Source organism: Gordionus sp. m RMFG-2023, chromosome 4 (genome assembly GCF_954871325.1).
Source record: "Gordionus sp. m RMFG-2023 chromosome 4, tfGorSpeb1-WG-v2, whole genome shotgun sequence".
In the NCBI taxonomy this organism is placed as follows: Eukaryota; Metazoa; Nematomorpha; class Gordioida; order Chordodea; family Parachordodidae; genus Gordionus; species Gordionus sp. m RMFG-2023.
In genome coordinates this window covers 27,876,287-27,895,790 of record NC_088778.1, presented here as the reverse complement: position 1 = coordinate 27,895,790, position 19,504 = coordinate 27,876,287, and the positions used below count along the sequence as shown (strand labels likewise).

General features: G+C 29.6%; 1 protein-coding gene across 1 annotated transcript in view; it reads right to left on the bottom strand.

The window, feature by feature from the left end:
• Positions 1 to 3,289: 3,289 nt before the first annotated feature.
• Positions 3,290 to 19,504, bottom strand: part of LOC135929116 (transcription initiation factor TFIID subunit 1-like) — a 39,646-nt gene continuing 23,431 nt past the window's right edge. The window contains exons 20-35 of the mRNA XM_065465624.1: positions 19,083 to 19,300; positions 18,051 to 18,116; positions 17,486 to 17,591; positions 17,055 to 17,141; positions 16,278 to 16,593; positions 15,979 to 16,190; positions 15,481 to 15,611; positions 13,986 to 14,168; positions 11,742 to 11,861; positions 11,453 to 11,658; positions 10,765 to 10,946; positions 7,392 to 7,505; positions 6,134 to 6,309; positions 5,111 to 5,380; positions 4,732 to 4,922; positions 3,290 to 3,501 (exon numbers count right to left, since the gene is read on the bottom strand). Coding sequence (XP_065321696.1) covers positions 3,379 to 3,501; positions 4,732 to 4,922; positions 5,111 to 5,380; positions 6,134 to 6,309; positions 7,392 to 7,505; positions 10,765 to 10,946; positions 11,453 to 11,658; positions 11,742 to 11,861; positions 13,986 to 14,168; positions 15,481 to 15,611; positions 15,979 to 16,190; positions 16,278 to 16,593; positions 17,055 to 17,141; positions 17,486 to 17,591; positions 18,051 to 18,116; positions 19,083 to 19,300 — 2,701 coding nt within the window. The 3' untranslated portion in view covers positions 3,290 to 3,378. The remainder of the gene's footprint in view (positions 3,502 to 4,731; positions 4,923 to 5,110; positions 5,381 to 6,133; positions 6,310 to 7,391; positions 7,506 to 10,764; positions 10,947 to 11,452; positions 11,659 to 11,741; positions 11,862 to 13,985; positions 14,169 to 15,480; positions 15,612 to 15,978; positions 16,191 to 16,277; positions 16,594 to 17,054; positions 17,142 to 17,485; positions 17,592 to 18,050; positions 18,117 to 19,082; positions 19,301 to 19,504) is intronic.

The following is a 19,504-nucleotide window of genomic DNA, read 5'->3' as shown; positions in this document are numbered from 1 at the left end:
TTTCAAGCGAAATGAGCAGAAATGACTTCAATTAATTAAAAATAATAGTTTTATTTCACATAACATTGCATATTATTATAATATGTTTAATTAAAAATACATTTATAAATAAGTAAAATTAAGAGCCAAACCAGCCATTAAAATAATTTTTAAACATTAGGCGAACGGGTGGGTTAAATAAAATTTATAGATAAATGTGTGGGCGGGCGGGTAAATTTTATAAAATTTAATTATAAGTGAGCTAAGTGAGCGGTTGGTCGGGATTTTTGGCTAAAAACCCACCCATTGAAGACCTCTAGTGCAAATCAACTGGTTTATCCAAATAAAGTTATAATTAATCCAAAGTCGGATTTTTTGTGTATATAGTAGTGATCTGCATCGGGCCTAATTTTTCAAGCCCGGCCCGGAGAATCCGAAATTTTTTTATAAAGTTTTACCGGCCCGACCCGAAATTTTTTTAAAAAAATTTACCCACCCGATCCTGCCCGAATTTATTTAAATATCGAAATTAATTTTTATAATTACTCAAAATAAAAGACATATGTTATATGTCGTTTTTCAATGAATAAAATCAAATATTTTTATTTTACATTAAAAATCCAATATAAAATTGATAAATTTAGATATATTTAAAAAAAATTCCAAGGTCCGACGCGACCAGCCCCTTTTTTTTCAAAAATATTGGGCCCGGCCCGGTTCGAACCTGATTAGTTTAAATACGGGCCGGACTCTGGCCGGATACGTGCCGGGCCTAACTTTGCAGATCTCTAGTATATAGTTTATATTTAGCGTGGACTATAAAATCTAGTGGCTTCGCCCACGAGGCAGCGATAAAATATCGATTATGAGGCGGATTATAAAATTCATTATTTTTTAATCATAATAAGTTGTGATTTTCTTTTATCAGATTCATTTATTTTGTATATGCTTTTTTAGCATTTAGAATATCATTTTAAAATATATTTAATTAAAAAAATGCTTTTGCCTATGAAAATCAAGTTTTGATTAATTTACCTTTATTTATAATAAAAATGATAAAAAATGAAAATAATAAACTTGGCAATAAATATGATCCATATAATAAAACAAGCATTAGAGATAATAAATATTAGCGTATAGGGGATCAAATATAAAACAGTAATTTTAAAAATGAAAATTACGGAAATTTCTTTGGGGTGATAAAATGGTCAGAGAAAGCTATTTTAAGAAGCAAACGTAGAAAAGGAAAGCTGAGACTTTACGTTATATCAAAATCCAAAGGGAATAGTTTTTATAAAATCGTTGTTGTCACATGAAACCGTTAGTAAAGTTATTATTGCTAGTTAAAATTCGGAAATTTTAAAGATGGAGAGAAGTAGAAAACTATTTCGTTTTTAAATATATTTGGCTGATAGGTATAGAAGATCTTCATGATGTAAGTTTATTTACTTAAAAAAAATTCAAACTTTATATTACATTATCCTAATGGCCAAATACAATTAATATTCAGAGATAGCGCTTCTTATAATTCATGTTTAAAGAATGATTTTAAAGTTATTTGCGGAAGTTTTAATGTAAGAAATTAAGTTTTTAAGCTCCAAATTGAAAAAAAAAATCAACTGCAAGACAACTATCTCTAAGTCTTTGACACGGTCTTTAGAAGACTCGCCCAATTAATATCATACATAATAAAGTTAAGATATTTTATAAATATATCTAGGTATAAAAAAAATTTCACCCAAGATATAAATATATATATATTATAATTATGTAATATTTGCATAATTTAGGATTGAATTGTTAAAATTTTGAAATGAGCTTTAAAAAAAATATTATTTAGATGAAATCTATTCTCAATATTTACATCATTGTGACATTCTTGTTTATATGTAAAGGCATTTTTAGACCATATTAAAGTTTATCTATTAGAGTATTTGATGACAGTTGCTTTTCCCACGGTACCAAAGTTTATTTAGGGGGCAGCGCAACCTAATTGGGACTTATAACCATACATAATATATAAAAAGTTTACGATGTGGGAATATTACGAATAATACAATTATTCAAATGGCAGAATATTATTTTAAATTATTTGGTTCGTGCTAATAATTAAAATCGAACATTAATATTTCACTGATTTTAATTTTTTTGTTTTTTTTTAAATTATAATTTTAATTTTTTTTTAAAATTAACTTCACATTCTTTATTTGTTCCGATATTTCATTTTTAACATAAAAACAATTTATGAAAAATTAATTTTTAAATGGGTAAAGAAAATGAATTAAAAATAACTATTAGAAATTTAATGAAAGGGAATGAAGCATCGGATGAGTTTTTAATCAGGTAAAAAAAACAAAGGGCGATAGGATAAATCCAAGTGTCGCTAGGGAGACACACAGACTCAACCCTCCTAAAAACTTTGGAGAGTCTAAATTTTCTGTTAGCCTAAAATGATATTAACAAATACATATTTCTGAAGGAATAAGAATTTTCCCTTGACCCTCCCCCCACCCTTGGCTAAGTCTATTTTATAAATGATCTTATTTAATATATAACCTGCTATCTGTCGTGCAGAGTTCTAAAATAAGTACGATACTTATTTTATAAAAAAAAAATTGATTTCAAAATTTTCTTTAATAAAATTATAAATCTAAATTTATCAAGTAATTTTAAATAATATGGCCAAATAGAGATAGACATGAGAAGGCAATTTCGAAAAAGATGATAAAACCACGTGATAACATTAAAAAAATGATATTCTGGAATTTAACCTTTTCCCCTCAAATTTAGATACATAAAATAGCGAAGGAATAATACTGTTCAATAAATCGAGCAGATTCAACCTACCCAAAAAACATCTAGAGATATCATTTAAATATTTTTAATAAAATTATTATCTACTGTCTTAAATTTAGAAAATAATTTTGGTTTAATATCAATTCAAACGAAGTAGATTAATCCTAGAACCAGATGTTTCTCAAAAATTAGCTCACAAATTGCTAATTAATTTTATAATTGACAGTTCAGTTCAGTAAATTTCCATGATTGATAATCGCTTATTTATCAATCTGATTACATTATCACTGGGATACCAAGATATCCTGCTGGCAAAAGATTACTCAAATGATTTTTGATAATTTCTTAAAAGTTTAGAAAATTAAATGCCGCATTTCTTCTACTAGTGATATCTATTGCAAAATATTCGCATAAAATATTTTACCAACAAATTTTTATATAATATTTTATGTTATTTTTTCTATATATAAATATAATGTACAAAAATACATAATAAAAATTCATACACACATAACAGGCCGTAAAATACAATAATAAATAAGAAATTTATGCGAGAACATTTGATTTGAACGCAAAAATCGTAATAAAAATCGCCTTGGTTTTTTAAAAGAACGAATTTTGATTGTTTTCATCGCTATCATTTTCGAATTCACTTATAGAGGAGTTATCCGGGGTTATTTCCAAATCGTCCTCCAAATCTGTAACAGTCCGAGAAGGCATTGTCATCTTAAAGGCAGAGATAAATAAATTTCAAATAAAATAAAACTATTTAAATGTGTAATAAATTGTATTGTTTTTTTCTGGGGCTTTGCAAATTTTTTTTAGCCCTTAAAAATTTGCAAATCACTCTTAGGTTTTAAAAGTACAGATCATATATTTTATAGTCAATTTGTTATTTTTTTTTACTTGAAATATATTTTATCATGTTTGGAACACCTACCCTATAAATATCAGACAATTTCGCCATTTAACCTTTGAACTTAATATAATTTATATTAGTGTTTCCACAGATTTTTTTTAAATATAAATTATAAATGATTAAAAGATTAGCGGCTAAATAATTCATATGATAGGTATTCTAAGCATGCGGGAATATATTTCCGGTAAAAATTAGATTTTTAAATTTAAAAAATACGCGCTCAAAAAATGATTTATAACTGAAAAAAAAAATAATACATTCCGGAAAAAAACACATTGACGTTAATATATTGATGATTCGTAAAAACAATCATTACTTTATTTTTACAATAAACAAATAAATTTATCATTTTCATTCTATTAGGACTGAAAACTAGTGTTGTTAAACGGCTCGATTTGAGCGGATTTTTAAAAAACGACTAATTCAATATTTTATCCAGAATAATATTGCGCAAACCTGAAGATTTTGCTCATAGATGTCATAAAGGTCTAGGCATCAATTAGCTAAATCTCGAGGCTTAGGCAAAATTTTTCTAGCTAAAATATTGAGTTAGCCGTTTTAAAAAAATCCACCAATATTAAAAACTTAAGATTAACAAAATATGGTATTAAAACAATATTTCCTATTTCTGTTGCTGTTCTCGTCACGATTAACAAAATATTGGTATTGGGTTAAAACAATATTTCCTATTTCTTGTTGCTGTTCTCGTCACTTGTTACACAAATAAAAAATAAATAATAATTTCACTTTATCTGAAGATGAAACAAAAAGTAAATCAAAAAAATTAACCTTATATTGAGAAAATATAACAAGTCATTATAGTCATGATAATAATAACTTAGTTGAAATAAGTAAATATATTGATGAACCCATTTCCAAAGATGCAAATCTCCTTAAATGGTGGAAATTACAACAAAATATATATCCTATATTATCAAAAATTGCCAAAGAATCTCTGAAAATTTCAGCAACCTCGACTAGCTCTGAATGGATAAAAAAATGTAATTTTATATATATAAAATTTTTATTTTCCTTACGGTCATATCATCCTCCCCAATTTTTTCTGATACGTATTCGGCTTCATAAAAATCCCCTTCCTCGTCCATCGGTTCCTTATCTTGTGAAGCCATATTCTGGGAATCGCTGTTAAGAGAATCGAGCAACGATAACGGATTAGTTTGGAATGCTGTGGATTGGAATGTTAATGAGCTTGAATCTTGATTTGAATCTAAGAAATTGGAAAATATAAATGTAATATTGAAAGGTGTCAATCATTTACGAATTCAATTAGCCTAGCTCGGAATAATTTGTTTAGATTTTTCAAAAAAAACATATTTTTTGTAAAATTAACGATAAAGCACACTATAAACAATTTTTTTATGCCAACAAAAATGAGGAATTTTTTTTCTTGTGTACCAAAGTATTCTGGATTCATAGACGCGTCGGCACTCTCGTCGCCATCTTTATAAAAGTCAGAGCTCCTTTCCCCCATGAGATTCGCATTTTTTGAGGTTCCAGGGAAATCTACGGATTCGTCGATAGAATGTCTCTCGGAGAGGGTCATCGCCTTTTCGAGCTCGTTGATGTTATTTTCGTAACCAATCAGCGCCTCCTGGCAGACAGAATAAATTTTGTGAGCCAGTTCTGTGTAAGGGCTATCGGGGCCGTTATATATCGCGCTGTTAGCTTATTATTTTTTGGTTAATAGAAATGAAAAACGAAATGTATAAAATATTGGAAGTATGCTTGTTGAAATAAATTATATATCCCCCTGCCCTGTTATATTTAATTCAATGACATATAATACTTAACTAAGGTGTCGATTTATTTATTAAAAATGAATTTGGAAGAAGTCGTTGAACAAATCAGTTGCACGCCATTTTAGTGCCCGATGATTTTTTATTAAAAATGCCCTTGGAAGCGTCGTTGAATACAAATCAGCTGACGAAACGCCAATTTGGTGTCCAATAAAACATTATTTTATCAATGTTTTTTAAGCAGCACATAACCACTGGGGCCAGCCCTATCTCCCACTCCCAAAAAAATCTTCTTGGTACTAAATTTTTGGACTCCAAATTTGTTTCTAATGACTTATAAAGAAAAATAATCTCCCAATATATATTGGCCCCAAAATAAACTCCGCCCATCAACTGAAGTCTCCTGGTCATGGGTCTGTTTTCCAAGGTGACTTAAAAAAGTGTTTTCTGGTCATCTAATTTGCATTAAAATGTTCTTTTTTTGAGAAAGTCACTATATTTCCTTAAAGGGCACACTGTAGGATCAAAAAAAGCTAAAAATGGATAATATAAATGAAGTGATTAAAGTTAGAACTGTAATAGTCATATGTTCATTGTATTTTCTCACCCAATTTAATAAAAAATGTTGTTCTAATCTATATAAACATATGCGCATTAATTTATAATCTCCCTAGATCCTTACCAGCGATGAGTTTAACGTCGGCCAAAAAATCTTCCTTAGTCCTGTAGGCGTGCATTTTCGCCCGTTTAGCTATGGTATTGAGATCTACCGGTCTGCTTACTTTACTATGATAATCTTTGAGCACCTTCGGGTTAACGGGGTTGTGAAATGGCCAAAACTCTACGACGCTCAGAAGCCTGACGTTTTATTTTTTTTTTGAATAAATATCAATAAGTAGTATTGTTATTGTACGTCTTTAATTAATAATAATAATTGTAAGTTTGGGAGGTGAGGGGAAGGGGTATTGATGTAAACTACGGAAGGCATACCTGGTTGGTACTAGTTTAATTCAGAAATAGATTTCTGTATGGGTCCAGATTCAAAATTTATTTTAAAAATTGAGTTCGATCTAAGCGGGTCCACAAGTATGCCGAACTCCGAGGCCATAATTGGTAAAATTAAAAATAATTTCGAATAAATTATTTGTTACTATCTGATTAAAATTATTCGAAACGAATCAAATATTCGATTCGTATAAATTACAAGTAAATTATATAAACAATCGCCGATCGAATTGAATGCGATATGTAAATTTGCATCAAATTTAGCATGCTAATCTAATTTGAATCACTTTTGTTAGAAAGCAATCATAAAATGACTTAAAATTCCTTATCCCACAGATTTCTGATTTAAATTAGGATGATCGGCAAAACTGACATTTATATCCATAATTGTCGTTTTTAATGAACATATTATTCTTCACCAACTTTAAATCATTTATTGTACGTGTTAAAAAAAAATATCCCTTTGTCTGAAATTTAATCTAGCCGCAGATAATTTTGCCCATGCCTCTTTGAGCATTTGTATATTATATATATGATGTGAGCGTCATATGAATTGTATATAAATTTACCGTTAACATCAAAATCTATGCAAAAACTAATATAAATTATATTTGGTTCAAAAGTTTGTGACGATAAAATTATCTGAAATTCATAGGGTAGGTATTCCAAACATGATGGAATACATTCTGCAAAATTAGATTTTTTTTCTTTTAAAAAACGTGCACAAAAAATGATTTAAAGTTGAAAAAAAATAACACATTAACATATATTACCGACAAATTCATTTAAAAAAATTACATATTGCCGGAGAAAATACCTAGTGGCTAATAATATATCATATAAAAATAAGCCTGAAGTTATTCACTTTAATTGCAACCTTTTCTCTTCCCAATAAAAAAAAAAATTAGGTTCTAGCATAAAATGCGTTTAATAACTTTTGTTTGACGACGGTTTCGAAAATGAAGGAAATGGCCACCTGGTCATCTTCGTCTAGTAGAGGGTTAATGCATCTTTCGAGTTTCATGAATCGTTCATCTTTCTCGGCCAATCTTTTTTATTTTTATAACAAAAATGTATTAAATATATTGGTGGTTGGTAAACGAATTCGTACTATATTTTTTTTAGTCTTTATTTTAGCGATCGATATGTTGAACTAAAGGAGATAAACCCTTCCCTCTTATTTTCTTTTTAACCATTCTTTTCGATATATTCCTTTTTATATTAGCGTTGTTTAAACGCGCTCTCAACCGATTTTTTTTAAAATGGCGAACTCGATAAAAAAAGAAGAAATAGATTGGATTGCGTAAGCATCGAGATTTGGCTAATAAATGTCTTAACCTTTGGGCCATCTATGAGCAAAAATCCTTAGGCTATTTTTCTTGATAAAATACTGAGTTCAACAACACTCACATTCGGTTTATATAAATGTTTCAATTCTTAAATTTAATAAATGGTGTATTTATTAACTATTGTAAATGTTAGTGTTGTTTTAAAAACTCCGATTTTGTGTCGATTTTTAAAAAAAGGCCCGACTAAGATTTTGGTACTAAAATGATATCATGCGGGATTTAGCTCGAAGATGGTAAAAATGTTTTGACGTCTATTTTCCAAATCTCCAGCCATACAGAATATCAGCTTGACTAAAATTAATAGGAGCGTTTTCAAAAATCGATACAAATCGCACTAATATCCGTTACAATTAAAAGTGAGAGGTTTACAACAAATGATTAAATTTATATGAGACCTGCAGAGGTACCATTTACACGGCCCGGCCTGAATTTCTTTTAAAAACCAATTTTGGCCTGGCCCATTTTTTTAAAAAACAAATTTTGGCCCGGCCCATTTTATTATTTTTAAGGTTTAATATACTGCCTGGTTTGAAATTTTTGGCCCGGTGTAACGTTTTAAAAATACTCCATTTTTTTATATACTCCTTTAAGCTTATTTGTGGAGTATTTTCAGATTATATTGTTCGATTATAATGTATTTACATATCAGAGTATATTTAGATCAATGTAATTTTTATAATGATATTTTTTTGAAAAAGTGTTCATGTCAATCAAGAAACATTATTTTTAGAACTACTGCAATTTAAAGATTTACATCCTGAAAGTAATATATTTTCATTAATCACATTTTTATCATCATGAAAGTAATATATTTTCATTAATCACATTTTTATTTTTTAGATTGGGACAGTACAAGTTAATTTAATGAATTCTAGAGATTACCCAATAGAAATGGTTTCCAAAAGAAAGATGTCTTCCAGAAGGTAATAATTACCAAGGAGAAAAGACTCACAAGGGGGTAATATGTTACAATTGACAAATTATAATAAGAGTTAAGTTACTATAATTTTTAATTTTGTGAGGAAATTTCTAGAAAACATTAAATAAAATACAAACTGATAAGATTAAGAAAGTAGGGAGAGTAATTGCTACCAAAGTCAGGGGATAATATATAAAAAAATATAAAAGAAGTTTAGTTATTTAAAATAAAATTTTTAATGAAGAAATTGCATTTCTTACAATATAAACCCTTCAATACTCTGGTGGGGTATATGAGAAAGGTTTAATTCGAAAATCTATATCCTATGATATTTAAGGTATTTTTGCCTTATAATCTTTAGATTTAATATTAACTGTTAAAAATTTATATATTTATTTAAGGTTGAATTCGAAAATATCAAAGATTAACATATAAATCTTGCACTATCTATTATCACATTACTGCTCAAAGTTAGAAACAATTTTCAGAATAATTTATTAAAATCCTTTATTTAATTTGTAAATATAAAGATCAAAAAAATCAATTAATAATATATGCGATATAAATAATAATTAAAATTAATTATGCGATCAAAATGTTCGCTATGATTTATTAAATAAATATTTACATTAAATTTTTTAATATTACTTAATTTTTAAATGGGCATATAGTATGCCCATTTATAAATAGTATGTATTAAAATATTTGTCTGGAGCATAGTTGCCATTGCAACTATCTCCACCTCTGTACCATAAACGGCATTTTGAGCCATGCCCGTCTTCTCCAGGTACGCGTCAACGGATTCTCCCAGAAACCCCTCCATCTGCTCTGCCACGTCTTTACTTTTCTGAAAGGATAATTGGCGATGGTAATTGTCTTTTCAGGTATGGATAATTAAAATAAATTGAATTGTTAATAATTATTATAGATGTATAAGCAAAGAAATTTGCGAGGATGAATGCCACTATCACTTCTTGAGATCAAATGTGTGCGCTTTATGAAAAGTAAAGACGTGGCAGAGCAGATGGAGGGGTTTCTGGGAGAACCCGTTGACGCGTACCTGGAGAGGACGGGCATGGCTCAAAATGCCGTTTATGGTACAGAGGTGGAGATAGTTGCAATGGCAACTATGCTCCAGACAAATATTTTAATACATACTATTTATAAATGGGCATACTATATGCCCATTAAAAAATTAAGCAATATTAAAAAATTTAATGTAAATATTTATTTAATAAATCATAGCGAACATTTTGATCGCATAATTAATTTTAATTAATATTTATATCGCATATATTATTTATATCGCATATATTATTTATATCGCATATATTATTTATATCGCATATATTATTTATATCGCATATATTATTAATTGATTTTTTTGATCTTTATATTTACAAATTAAATAAAGGATTTTAATAAATTATTCTGAAAATTGTTTCTAACTTTGAGCAGTAACGTGATAATAGATAGTGCAAGATTTATATGTTAATCTTTGATATTTTCGAATTAAACCTTAAATAAATATATAAATTTTTAACAGTTAATATTAAATCTAAAGATTATAAGGCAAAATTACCTTAAATATCATAGGATATAGATTTTCGAATTAAACCTTAAATAAATATATAAATTTTTAACACTTAATATTAAATCTAATATTTTCTAAAGAGAATAAGGCAAAATTGCCTTAAGTATCATAGGATATAGAAAAAATAATATTTATTATTCATACGTCAGTTATAAATGCCAATATCACTAAATTTATTATATTTCATATTTATATGTCAGTCATAAACGTTAATATCACTAAAAAATATAATATTTAATATATGCACGTCAGTCATAAACGTCAATATCACTAAATATTGGAGTATATTTTGATCAGAGTATTTTTAAAACATTACACGCCCTGGTATATTCAGATTTATGAGCCAAGGTTGGGGCCGTATCTGCAGGTCTCTGAAATTTATCATACATATTCTCTTTTTTTCAAACTAACTAATAACAAAATATATTATTCAATATGAAAGAAACCTGGTAACGCACAACTCTAGCATATTTTCTGCCGTGCGAGTGATGGGGTGATTTAGCCCATTATAAATTCTGCTATTTTCCACAATTTGGGTGGTGTCCGCCAAAAAGTCTTCCCTCGACCTGTATTTGCGCTTGTGCAATTTGGCACGCATGGTTTGAAGGTCCATCGGTTTTTCTACGAACTTTTTGGATTAAAAAAAATAACCAAATAAGTTAGTCGCATTAAAATAATTGGTATATAAAAAACGATTTTGTTGAAGGATAGATACAAGAAAGAAAAAATACCTCAGAGAATTAGCGGTTCCTTTTATAATCCTTCATTTTATTACTCTACTAAAACTAGAAAGCGTATGGACCGGTCCGAGTCTGACCGAAAACTCGCCGGTCAGAATTCCAATTCAACCAGGGCCGGTCTCTATTATAACGTTACTTTTTTAAATAATCCATAAAACAAAATGTCGGACCCGATCCTTTAATTCTTTTTATCAAACCGCTTGAAAAAAAATATGTTAGATAAATGCAGGACCCCAATTAAAGCCGCATTTACTACCGAAATAAATCTAAAAGTAGAAAAAAGGAGGTTATCCATTTTGCTTCTCAAGATCATCTGCCTTAACTATTATTCATAACTTTTTTGAAAAAAAATTACCCAATCTTTATATTTAATTTATATTTTTTTTAAAAAAACCTGATAATAATCCGGTACCACCTTAACATTGACGGGATGGATGAAAGGTTGAGTGTCAGGCAATTCCCTCATTTCGTTTAGTACCCTTTCCAGGAGGGAAGAAAGCGTAACGACGGGGTCGGTAGGCCGTCTCTTATTGGTTTGGTGCGGCTTTTTAAGGTAGTCCTCGAGTTGCGGGTGCGGATTGGAATCTTCGATACCATGAGCTATAAAGTAATAGGTATTGTGAAAAAAATGTGAATTAAAAGCAATTTAAGAGGGAAGAGAGAGTTAAAAAAAAAATATGTACTTTTGCTTCCGGAAGCTAAATCGCCTGCGCCACTCATAGAAACCCTAGAATGTTGAGCGTGGGCAAGCATCTTGTTCTTCCTGTGTATGAATTTGCCAGAATGACTCAAAGGAGGTCTGCCTACCATATATATATTCAAAAATTTAATTAAAATATGCTTATATATTTTCAACCACTATTTATATCGACGGTATATAAAACAAAAAGATTATATATTCGAAAACTTTTAGATGACATCAATTTTATTATAAGGACCCATCCCCCCAATTTTGCACCTGCCCCCATCCCCGAATAAAAATTCTTTTGATTCATGGAAAATATTTTTTTATGTTTTTTAAAAATGATAGAATGGGAGAGAAATAAATGCTGTTCAAACCACTATCGGTTTAAAAAAAATTAATCATTCAGTTCTGCTGAAATACCTAATAACGTCAACCGCATCCCATATTGTAATGAAGAACAAGGAGAAAATGTAAATGGATAATTTGGTGGATGAAGGTGAAAATAATCATGGTGCCATTCAGAATAAGGAATGAGCCTGAGCTTGCAAAAACAAATTAGTCAATTTTATTACAAATATTTTACGATTGATTTAAATCAGGTTTTACCAAATAGGCCAACGTCTACTGTTGGTAACGGGTCGATTTTAAAAAACGGCCGGTTAAATCATAACCAAAATAATATTATGGTCGCCTGGAGATTTTGCTCATACATGGCAGAAATGTTCGGACATCTATTTGCCACGTGACGAGGCTTAGATAAAATCTTAATCCCGTTTTTAAAAATCAACCCAACTAATGGAAGAAGATTTTCTTTAAAGTTTATACATAATAGGTTGAATAATAAAATTGAAGCTGATGCAGATTTTTTGCCTTCCTTCTATAACTTAAACAATGGTGAATCAAACTATATCAAAACGTTTACCAACTAGAAAAAAGTTCTTTAAATGGGCCTTGAAAAAGATTATAATTGCAGAATACATAGAAGAAAAGGATCCTAAGACTAAAAGATTTTTTTCAATTTTTTTTGTACTAATAAAAATAAATTTTTTTAAAATTTAAATCAAGATAACCTTTTTATTTTTCTAGATATAGAAAAAAAATTAAAACCTTTATTGGAAAACAATATTATTTAAGAGGGATTAGTAAATGAAATTCAGATTGTTAAAAAAATGATTTGCAAAATTTAGAAAATTATAAATGAGTTACGTCAGATTTTGTCAAGTTTCTATACCCATACAAAAATGCATTTCCAAATGTTCTATCAAATAAGCTGCGATCAAATTGTAATATAGTTACCAATATTTTCTTAATTACATATATTTTATAATTAACTCCTTAACATGTATTATAGCCAATTAAACTATATCAAAGTTATTATATAATATTTGTTATATCATTTAAATCAACTTATTTCTTCCCAACTATCAATTCTCATTTTCCCTCTATTTTTATAAACATATTTTATCATAATTATATTTTTTTGTAAATTTTTATATTTGGTATATTTCAAATAAAATAAAATCGTATATTTCAATTTTGTGTTCAAATAACATATTCGTTCTAGAAAATTTTTTTTAACTGTCCCTCCAAAATTTTTATCTGCCCTCCCCCCTGCCCAAATGGGTGAAGCTAGAATCGGGCCTGTTATTTACATTTATCTAAAGTACTCTCCATGATTCATTAAATATATCTTCTACGTTAACAAATATATCCTACCAATATATCAATAAAATCTTCAAAGCCTGTTTTACCAAAAAAAAATTAATTTATTAAAGTAATAATTAAGTATTTTTTTTAGACTTCGCAAGCTAATTTATCACTTCCTCAAGACAATTTCGATCTTATATCGGATCGAATTCAAAAAGCAGTAGATATATTTAATGAAGGAAAATTATATGTTGTCATATCAACTAATGCAATTATGAAGAATACTTTAAATGATAGTAAATAGAGGGAAACTTCGCAATAGACATTGTTAGGGAAGAAATTTTTAAGGTTTTTATCATTACAAGAGTGGTACCTATATATTTTTTTAATAAACACAAAATAACGGCATCGGCACGCAAATCTCTCATATCTAAAATATTAATGGCGTATGTTCTGTTTTTTTTTAAAAAGTCGGGTAGAATGTTTTTGAAATGTTATTTAAATTTCAATTTCTGTAACTTTTTTATCATTCATTCATAAGAATCAAGACATTTTTTGCTTAAATTTTTTTTTTAAAAAAGCTATAATTATTTACCTCTTGTATGGCCGATGTTATGATGGTGATACTTTTTACCGGAAGAACTCTTGCCGGAAGTCATCAGTTTCTTTTCCCGACGATATTTGGCGGAGGCGGCGAGGTGATGGGCTACGCTTTTATTATATTTCTTTATATGAGAACCATCGGTAGGCGTTGATTTTTTGCCGATTGTGCCAGACCCTTTGGTGATAATTTCATTTTTATGAAAAAAAATTTTTTTTGATATAATATATTTAATTTGCATATTGGGGCATTAATTTTATTTTAATAACTTAATCTTTCAGTAAAAAAGATATTTCCTTTATTCATGTTTTTAATTTTTTTTGAGTATGCAAATGCTACTTTTCCTAAATAGTAATTCACTTATTAAAGTATCGTTTCATTTTGAATTCATAGTAAAATTCGGTACAACACGATTTAACAGCTGATTGATTTTATTTTAAATCTTATAAAATGGGATCGATTTTTCATAAAATCAAAGATTCTTGGATTATTATAAAGAGAAAAAAAATTAATCTCATAAACAGATTTTAAAGATCGATCAGCTGTTAAGTGGCATCGGATCCCAATATGAATCCAGCTTAAACTAGAGCCATTCTCAACTTTCAAAAATGATTTTTATTACAAGGTAATTGTTGAAATAGATAATTATTATCAAAAAATATTTCTGTCCTAGCGACCTATAAATTCTAAGATTAAACATAAAAATTTCAATTGAAATGAAATGAAATGAACAACGAATAAAAAAAATATTTATCATATAAATTCATAAGCTATAAGTCGCCACCCCCTCTCCCAATAAACATAATTTCCATTTTTAAGATTTGTTATGATCTATCAATAATTGTTAATATATTTCCATAAATCTTATAAACACTTTTTCAACAATTATCTCGATCGAAGCACTTGATAACACATTTAAACAAGATATACAAAATGTAATTGTATTATCATCGATTTTCTATATAATAATATAAATTTTTATAAAAATGTTCTATCAAACTCGATTTAAATATTTTATTTCATCATATTCTTTCTCCCACTTAATAAAAATTCGGTCCAAAAAAAATTTATAAGCGGGAAAATCGTATAGAATGAACCATTTAATAATCATTTACTGATAGTGTTGTAAAACGGTTCGTTTTGAGCCGATTTTTTCTAAAAAACGGCTTTATCAATATTTTACCGAGAAAAATATAACGCAAGACTAAAGATTTTGCTCATAGATGGCATAGAGGTTAGGACATCTATTAGTGAAATCTCGAAGGGTAGGCAGCCCTTTTTTAAAAATTGACAAATCGAGCCGTTTAACAGCACTTATTTACTGCTCATGTGTTTATAAATTCTCTTTCAATTTGCAAAAAAAAAACTGCTTAAATGATCAATATACAAATCCAGGAGTAGCTTAAAATTTTGACGGCTTACACGTCGCTGATATAAATAAAAATGAAAAGGGGATTATTTTTATTTTATAAATTTGTTTGATGCAAACTTTTATCGTGACTCATTTTTTCGCGTTTCAATTTTTTGGCCAATTTTTTATCCGCGTCGAGGTGCGGAGGCGTGAAAGGTCTTTTTTTGGGAAATTTGAGAATGAGAGACTTTTTGCGAACGTTGTCGTAGCTGTTAAAATATAGATGAATGGGGATTATAAATAACAGGAAATCGATATTTTTAAATGTGGATAGAAAGCCGGAAATCAATATTTTTAAATGTGGATAGAAAACCGGAAATTGATATTATAATTGTAATCAAAAAATATAGGTAATATAAATGCTTTTGTCATGCGCGGTTATAAATCTACTAAATTGAGCTTTAATTAAGATCAAATAATTAAAGAAAACCCGATATTGATTCACGGGGCCATGTTTGCGAAAATGGCTAAAAAATAAGAAATTACGAATCAAAAGTAATCAAATTAATCACTTAACGGAGTAATATTTATAGGGAGGGGGTGAGGGAAAAAAAAATTATATCGTCAAATCAAAACTGTTCAATAATGGTCTTGGATAAGATAATTTTAGTTCCCTCGACGTTGACCAGATCCCTGACTTCGTCCCCAGCTGGAAACTTCTTCTCGAAACTCTCCTGTTCTTCCCAGGTCATGGCTACGGGTATGCTAGCTTTACCCGACTTCTCGTATAGTGGGCACAGTCTATTCGTTTTCATGTGACCGGTACTACCGCAGGCCCCACATTTCACCTAGAGGAACGTTGTATTGCAAATCATTTACATAAATATTTAATATAAAATATATGTAATAAAAAAAATTCAACATAAAAAGGCTACCCTTTGGCTGGAATCGCCGGAACCGTCTTCCCCCATCGGGTTCTTATCGCCACCCGCGTCCGTTTCCGCTTGCCCACTTTCCACCTTAACTTTTCTTTCGAGCGTTTTGTTGTAATCGGTCGAATCGCCTTCAAAACTTTTGCGAAACTTCATATCGCCCTTGGACCCGAGGTAACTTTTCTTCCCGAGGAGTGAGCGTTGACCTTTGACGTAATATTTCTTGCCGCCTTTATCCTTGCCCTTGGTAAATCCCTCCAGAATAGTGTTTTGGTCATTGGCATTATTGTCGTTGTCCAGCATCATCCTCTGCCTCTGCCTTTTCGTTAGATGTTATTTCAAATTAAATATTAAATTATAATACTCTAAAATGTTGTATATGTTAATACCTACAGAGTAGGTCCGGTCCAGACTGACGATAAAATGTTTGTCATATCTTTCAAAAAATACCTAAACACTTAAGACTTAAGGGTCAATATAAAGTTGTTATTCATAAATGTAACACCACTCCGTCTTCAAGTGCATGGCGGAAGGATTTTAAGTGGTTAGAAATGTCGTTATAACCCTTTAGAGACGAAAGCCATTTTAAAATTTTCAGGAACCGTTTCCGGAACCGATCCAACAAAAGTGCGAGTAATATAATATTTACATACAATGTTGTGTGATTCGTTTTCAGATGATTCGATTTATTGTCATAAACCAGAACCCTTCTCAAAATCTGAGATAAACTGAAAACCATTTTTTTTTTCTTTTTTGGATTTTTTTTTTTTAAAAAATTACCTTTCTTCCTTGGCCCTAAGTCGTTTAAGTTGATCGACTATTCGACGCTTTTCTTTCAACATTTCCTGCTTCTTGCTTTCATCCGGTCTTTAAAAGTTGATTGATGTGGGTGGTGGTGGGGGGGGGGGGTGAAATAAATATACGAAGTCATATGATTTAAAAAATAATAATTTTGTAAAAGACGATGCCCGGGCCCGACTAAGCCTGATTAAGGTTGCGAAATTTTGGGGATCCGTCTAGGATCCGCCTACTTGGGACCCTATGAATATCAAAATTTGGGACAGGCTGGCTGTAAAATGAACTTTGTTATATTCTTTTTAAATCGACAATTTACTGGAAAAAAAATTAATCGAAAGCAAACGTATCAATTTATAGTGGGATTAGTTTAAAATAAGTTACGATATATTAAATATACAAATTTTTATATTAACCTAGAAAAATAGGCCAACAGTTCGGGATCCTTGCTTTCCCTGATACGCAGGTAAGCCTCGATAACGCCTGGATTTCTGACTGTTTCGATTCGGATGAATTCTTTACCTAAAAACGCGAAAATTTTTCATTAACTATGCAAAGCAAAAAAAATTCTTTGATTTAATAACTTATGTTCTTTTATTTTTCGTTTTTCCCTTTTGGCGTTTAACAATATACAGAATTAATGTTTAAATTCAAAGCATTGGTGCGATATAAGCGAAATATAATATAGAAAAACAAATAAATTCAAATTGTCTATGATTAATCAATTGTTTAAAAAAAAAAAATTATCAGTGTGGGAGATGTAAAATCGCTCCATTTGAGTCGATTTTTAAAAACGACCAACTTAATATTTTAGCCAGAAAAATATTGCCCGAGCCTCGAAATTTCGCTAATAAATGTCCAAACCATTGAGCCATCTACGGGTATAATATAAAGGGTTGCATGATATTTTTCTAAATAAAATACTAAGTTAGCCGTTTTTAAAAATCGACTCAAATGCGGCGATTTTGCACTGAGTGGAACCTTCTGGGTTGCGAAACGTGCGAGTGATTCTAAGCTTTCTATCCGCTATATGATGTAGATGTTTATCTGTGTTAGTTAATTATAAATAATACAAATTAGATTAGATCATCATAAAATTTTATATTAAATAGATGATGCCAATAAAATGTTGTTGTCTTCAATCATTTATTAATGGCCAATTGCTACCTAGACACTGATGATTCATTCAATTCATTTAAGTGTATATCCATAAAAATCAACTGCTGACACATCATTTTGGTTTTTCCTAAAAATAATTTCCATTAAAATTTTAAGAAAAACTTTTATAATTAAGTATAAAAAAATTTTATATGGGAAACTAAAATGGCATGTCACAGGTTGATTTGTATTCAACAAAGTTTCAAACTACATTTTAACGAATAAGTTAAGTATTGTACCATTCTTATCTGCTGTAATTTACTGATTTACTTCAATAAACAACGTTAATAAAAAATATATAACTAAATTAAAAATGTGGGGTTTTATAAAAGGAATACTATGTAACTCCTCGTTTGGTAGGGCATGAGGTAAGACAGTTACAGAGTGAGCTTGGGGTAAAATTATTCAATTCAAATAATTAATTTTAATAAAACATTTCACACAAATACACGTTAGATTTAAAAATTATAATCAAATATTTTAAAACTAGGGGTGGAGAGTACAAGCTCCTCCAAAACTATGGCAATTGCTTTATTAAAAATGATGACCGAGGGTCCGCCCCTCACCGATTGGTCCGGAGGAAACAACTCTAAAACCACGAAATAATATATTTTTTAAATGATGACTGGGCGTATTAATCTAAATCTAGGGATCTCATATCGAATAACCCTAGCCCATATCAGACCTGAAAAAAAATTAAGTAGATCGGTCCGCTTGGTAAAAATGCCTACTTGTCTAGCCCGTAATCGCCTAATTCTAAACTTTCAATATTAAACTTCCAGTCTGAGGGCGGACTGCGCAGACCTTGTTAGAGGTCCTTTTAAAATTTTTTTAGAAAGAGGTAGAGTATATTACTTTTTTTGGCTTCTTTCCTGGCGTCCTTTTCCTTCTTAATTTTAGCGCTATCCTTTCGAGATGAATCGAATCGGTCACCGTTGGAGGTCGAACTTTGTAATTTTTTTGATTTATGATTGGCCAGCATGTTTTCGATATTTTTACCCATTTCCTCGAAATCGGAGTCCTCAGTGGAACTGCCATCGTCGGAGGATAAAATTTCGTTCGAAGATAAGACTCTTTTTTTTAAAAAAAAAAAAGCAGAAGATATTTAAGATGTTAAATTCTCTTTTTTTTGATTCATCGAATTAGCCGTGTTAATAACCTTTAAATTAAATCGACTAATAAATATCTAGCGATTTTAATCATGATTTAAATCAATTCGATTAAATCGCGCCAACCCATTAGAAAAGCAAGCTGCGGGTATAACTGGAAAGGGGTTA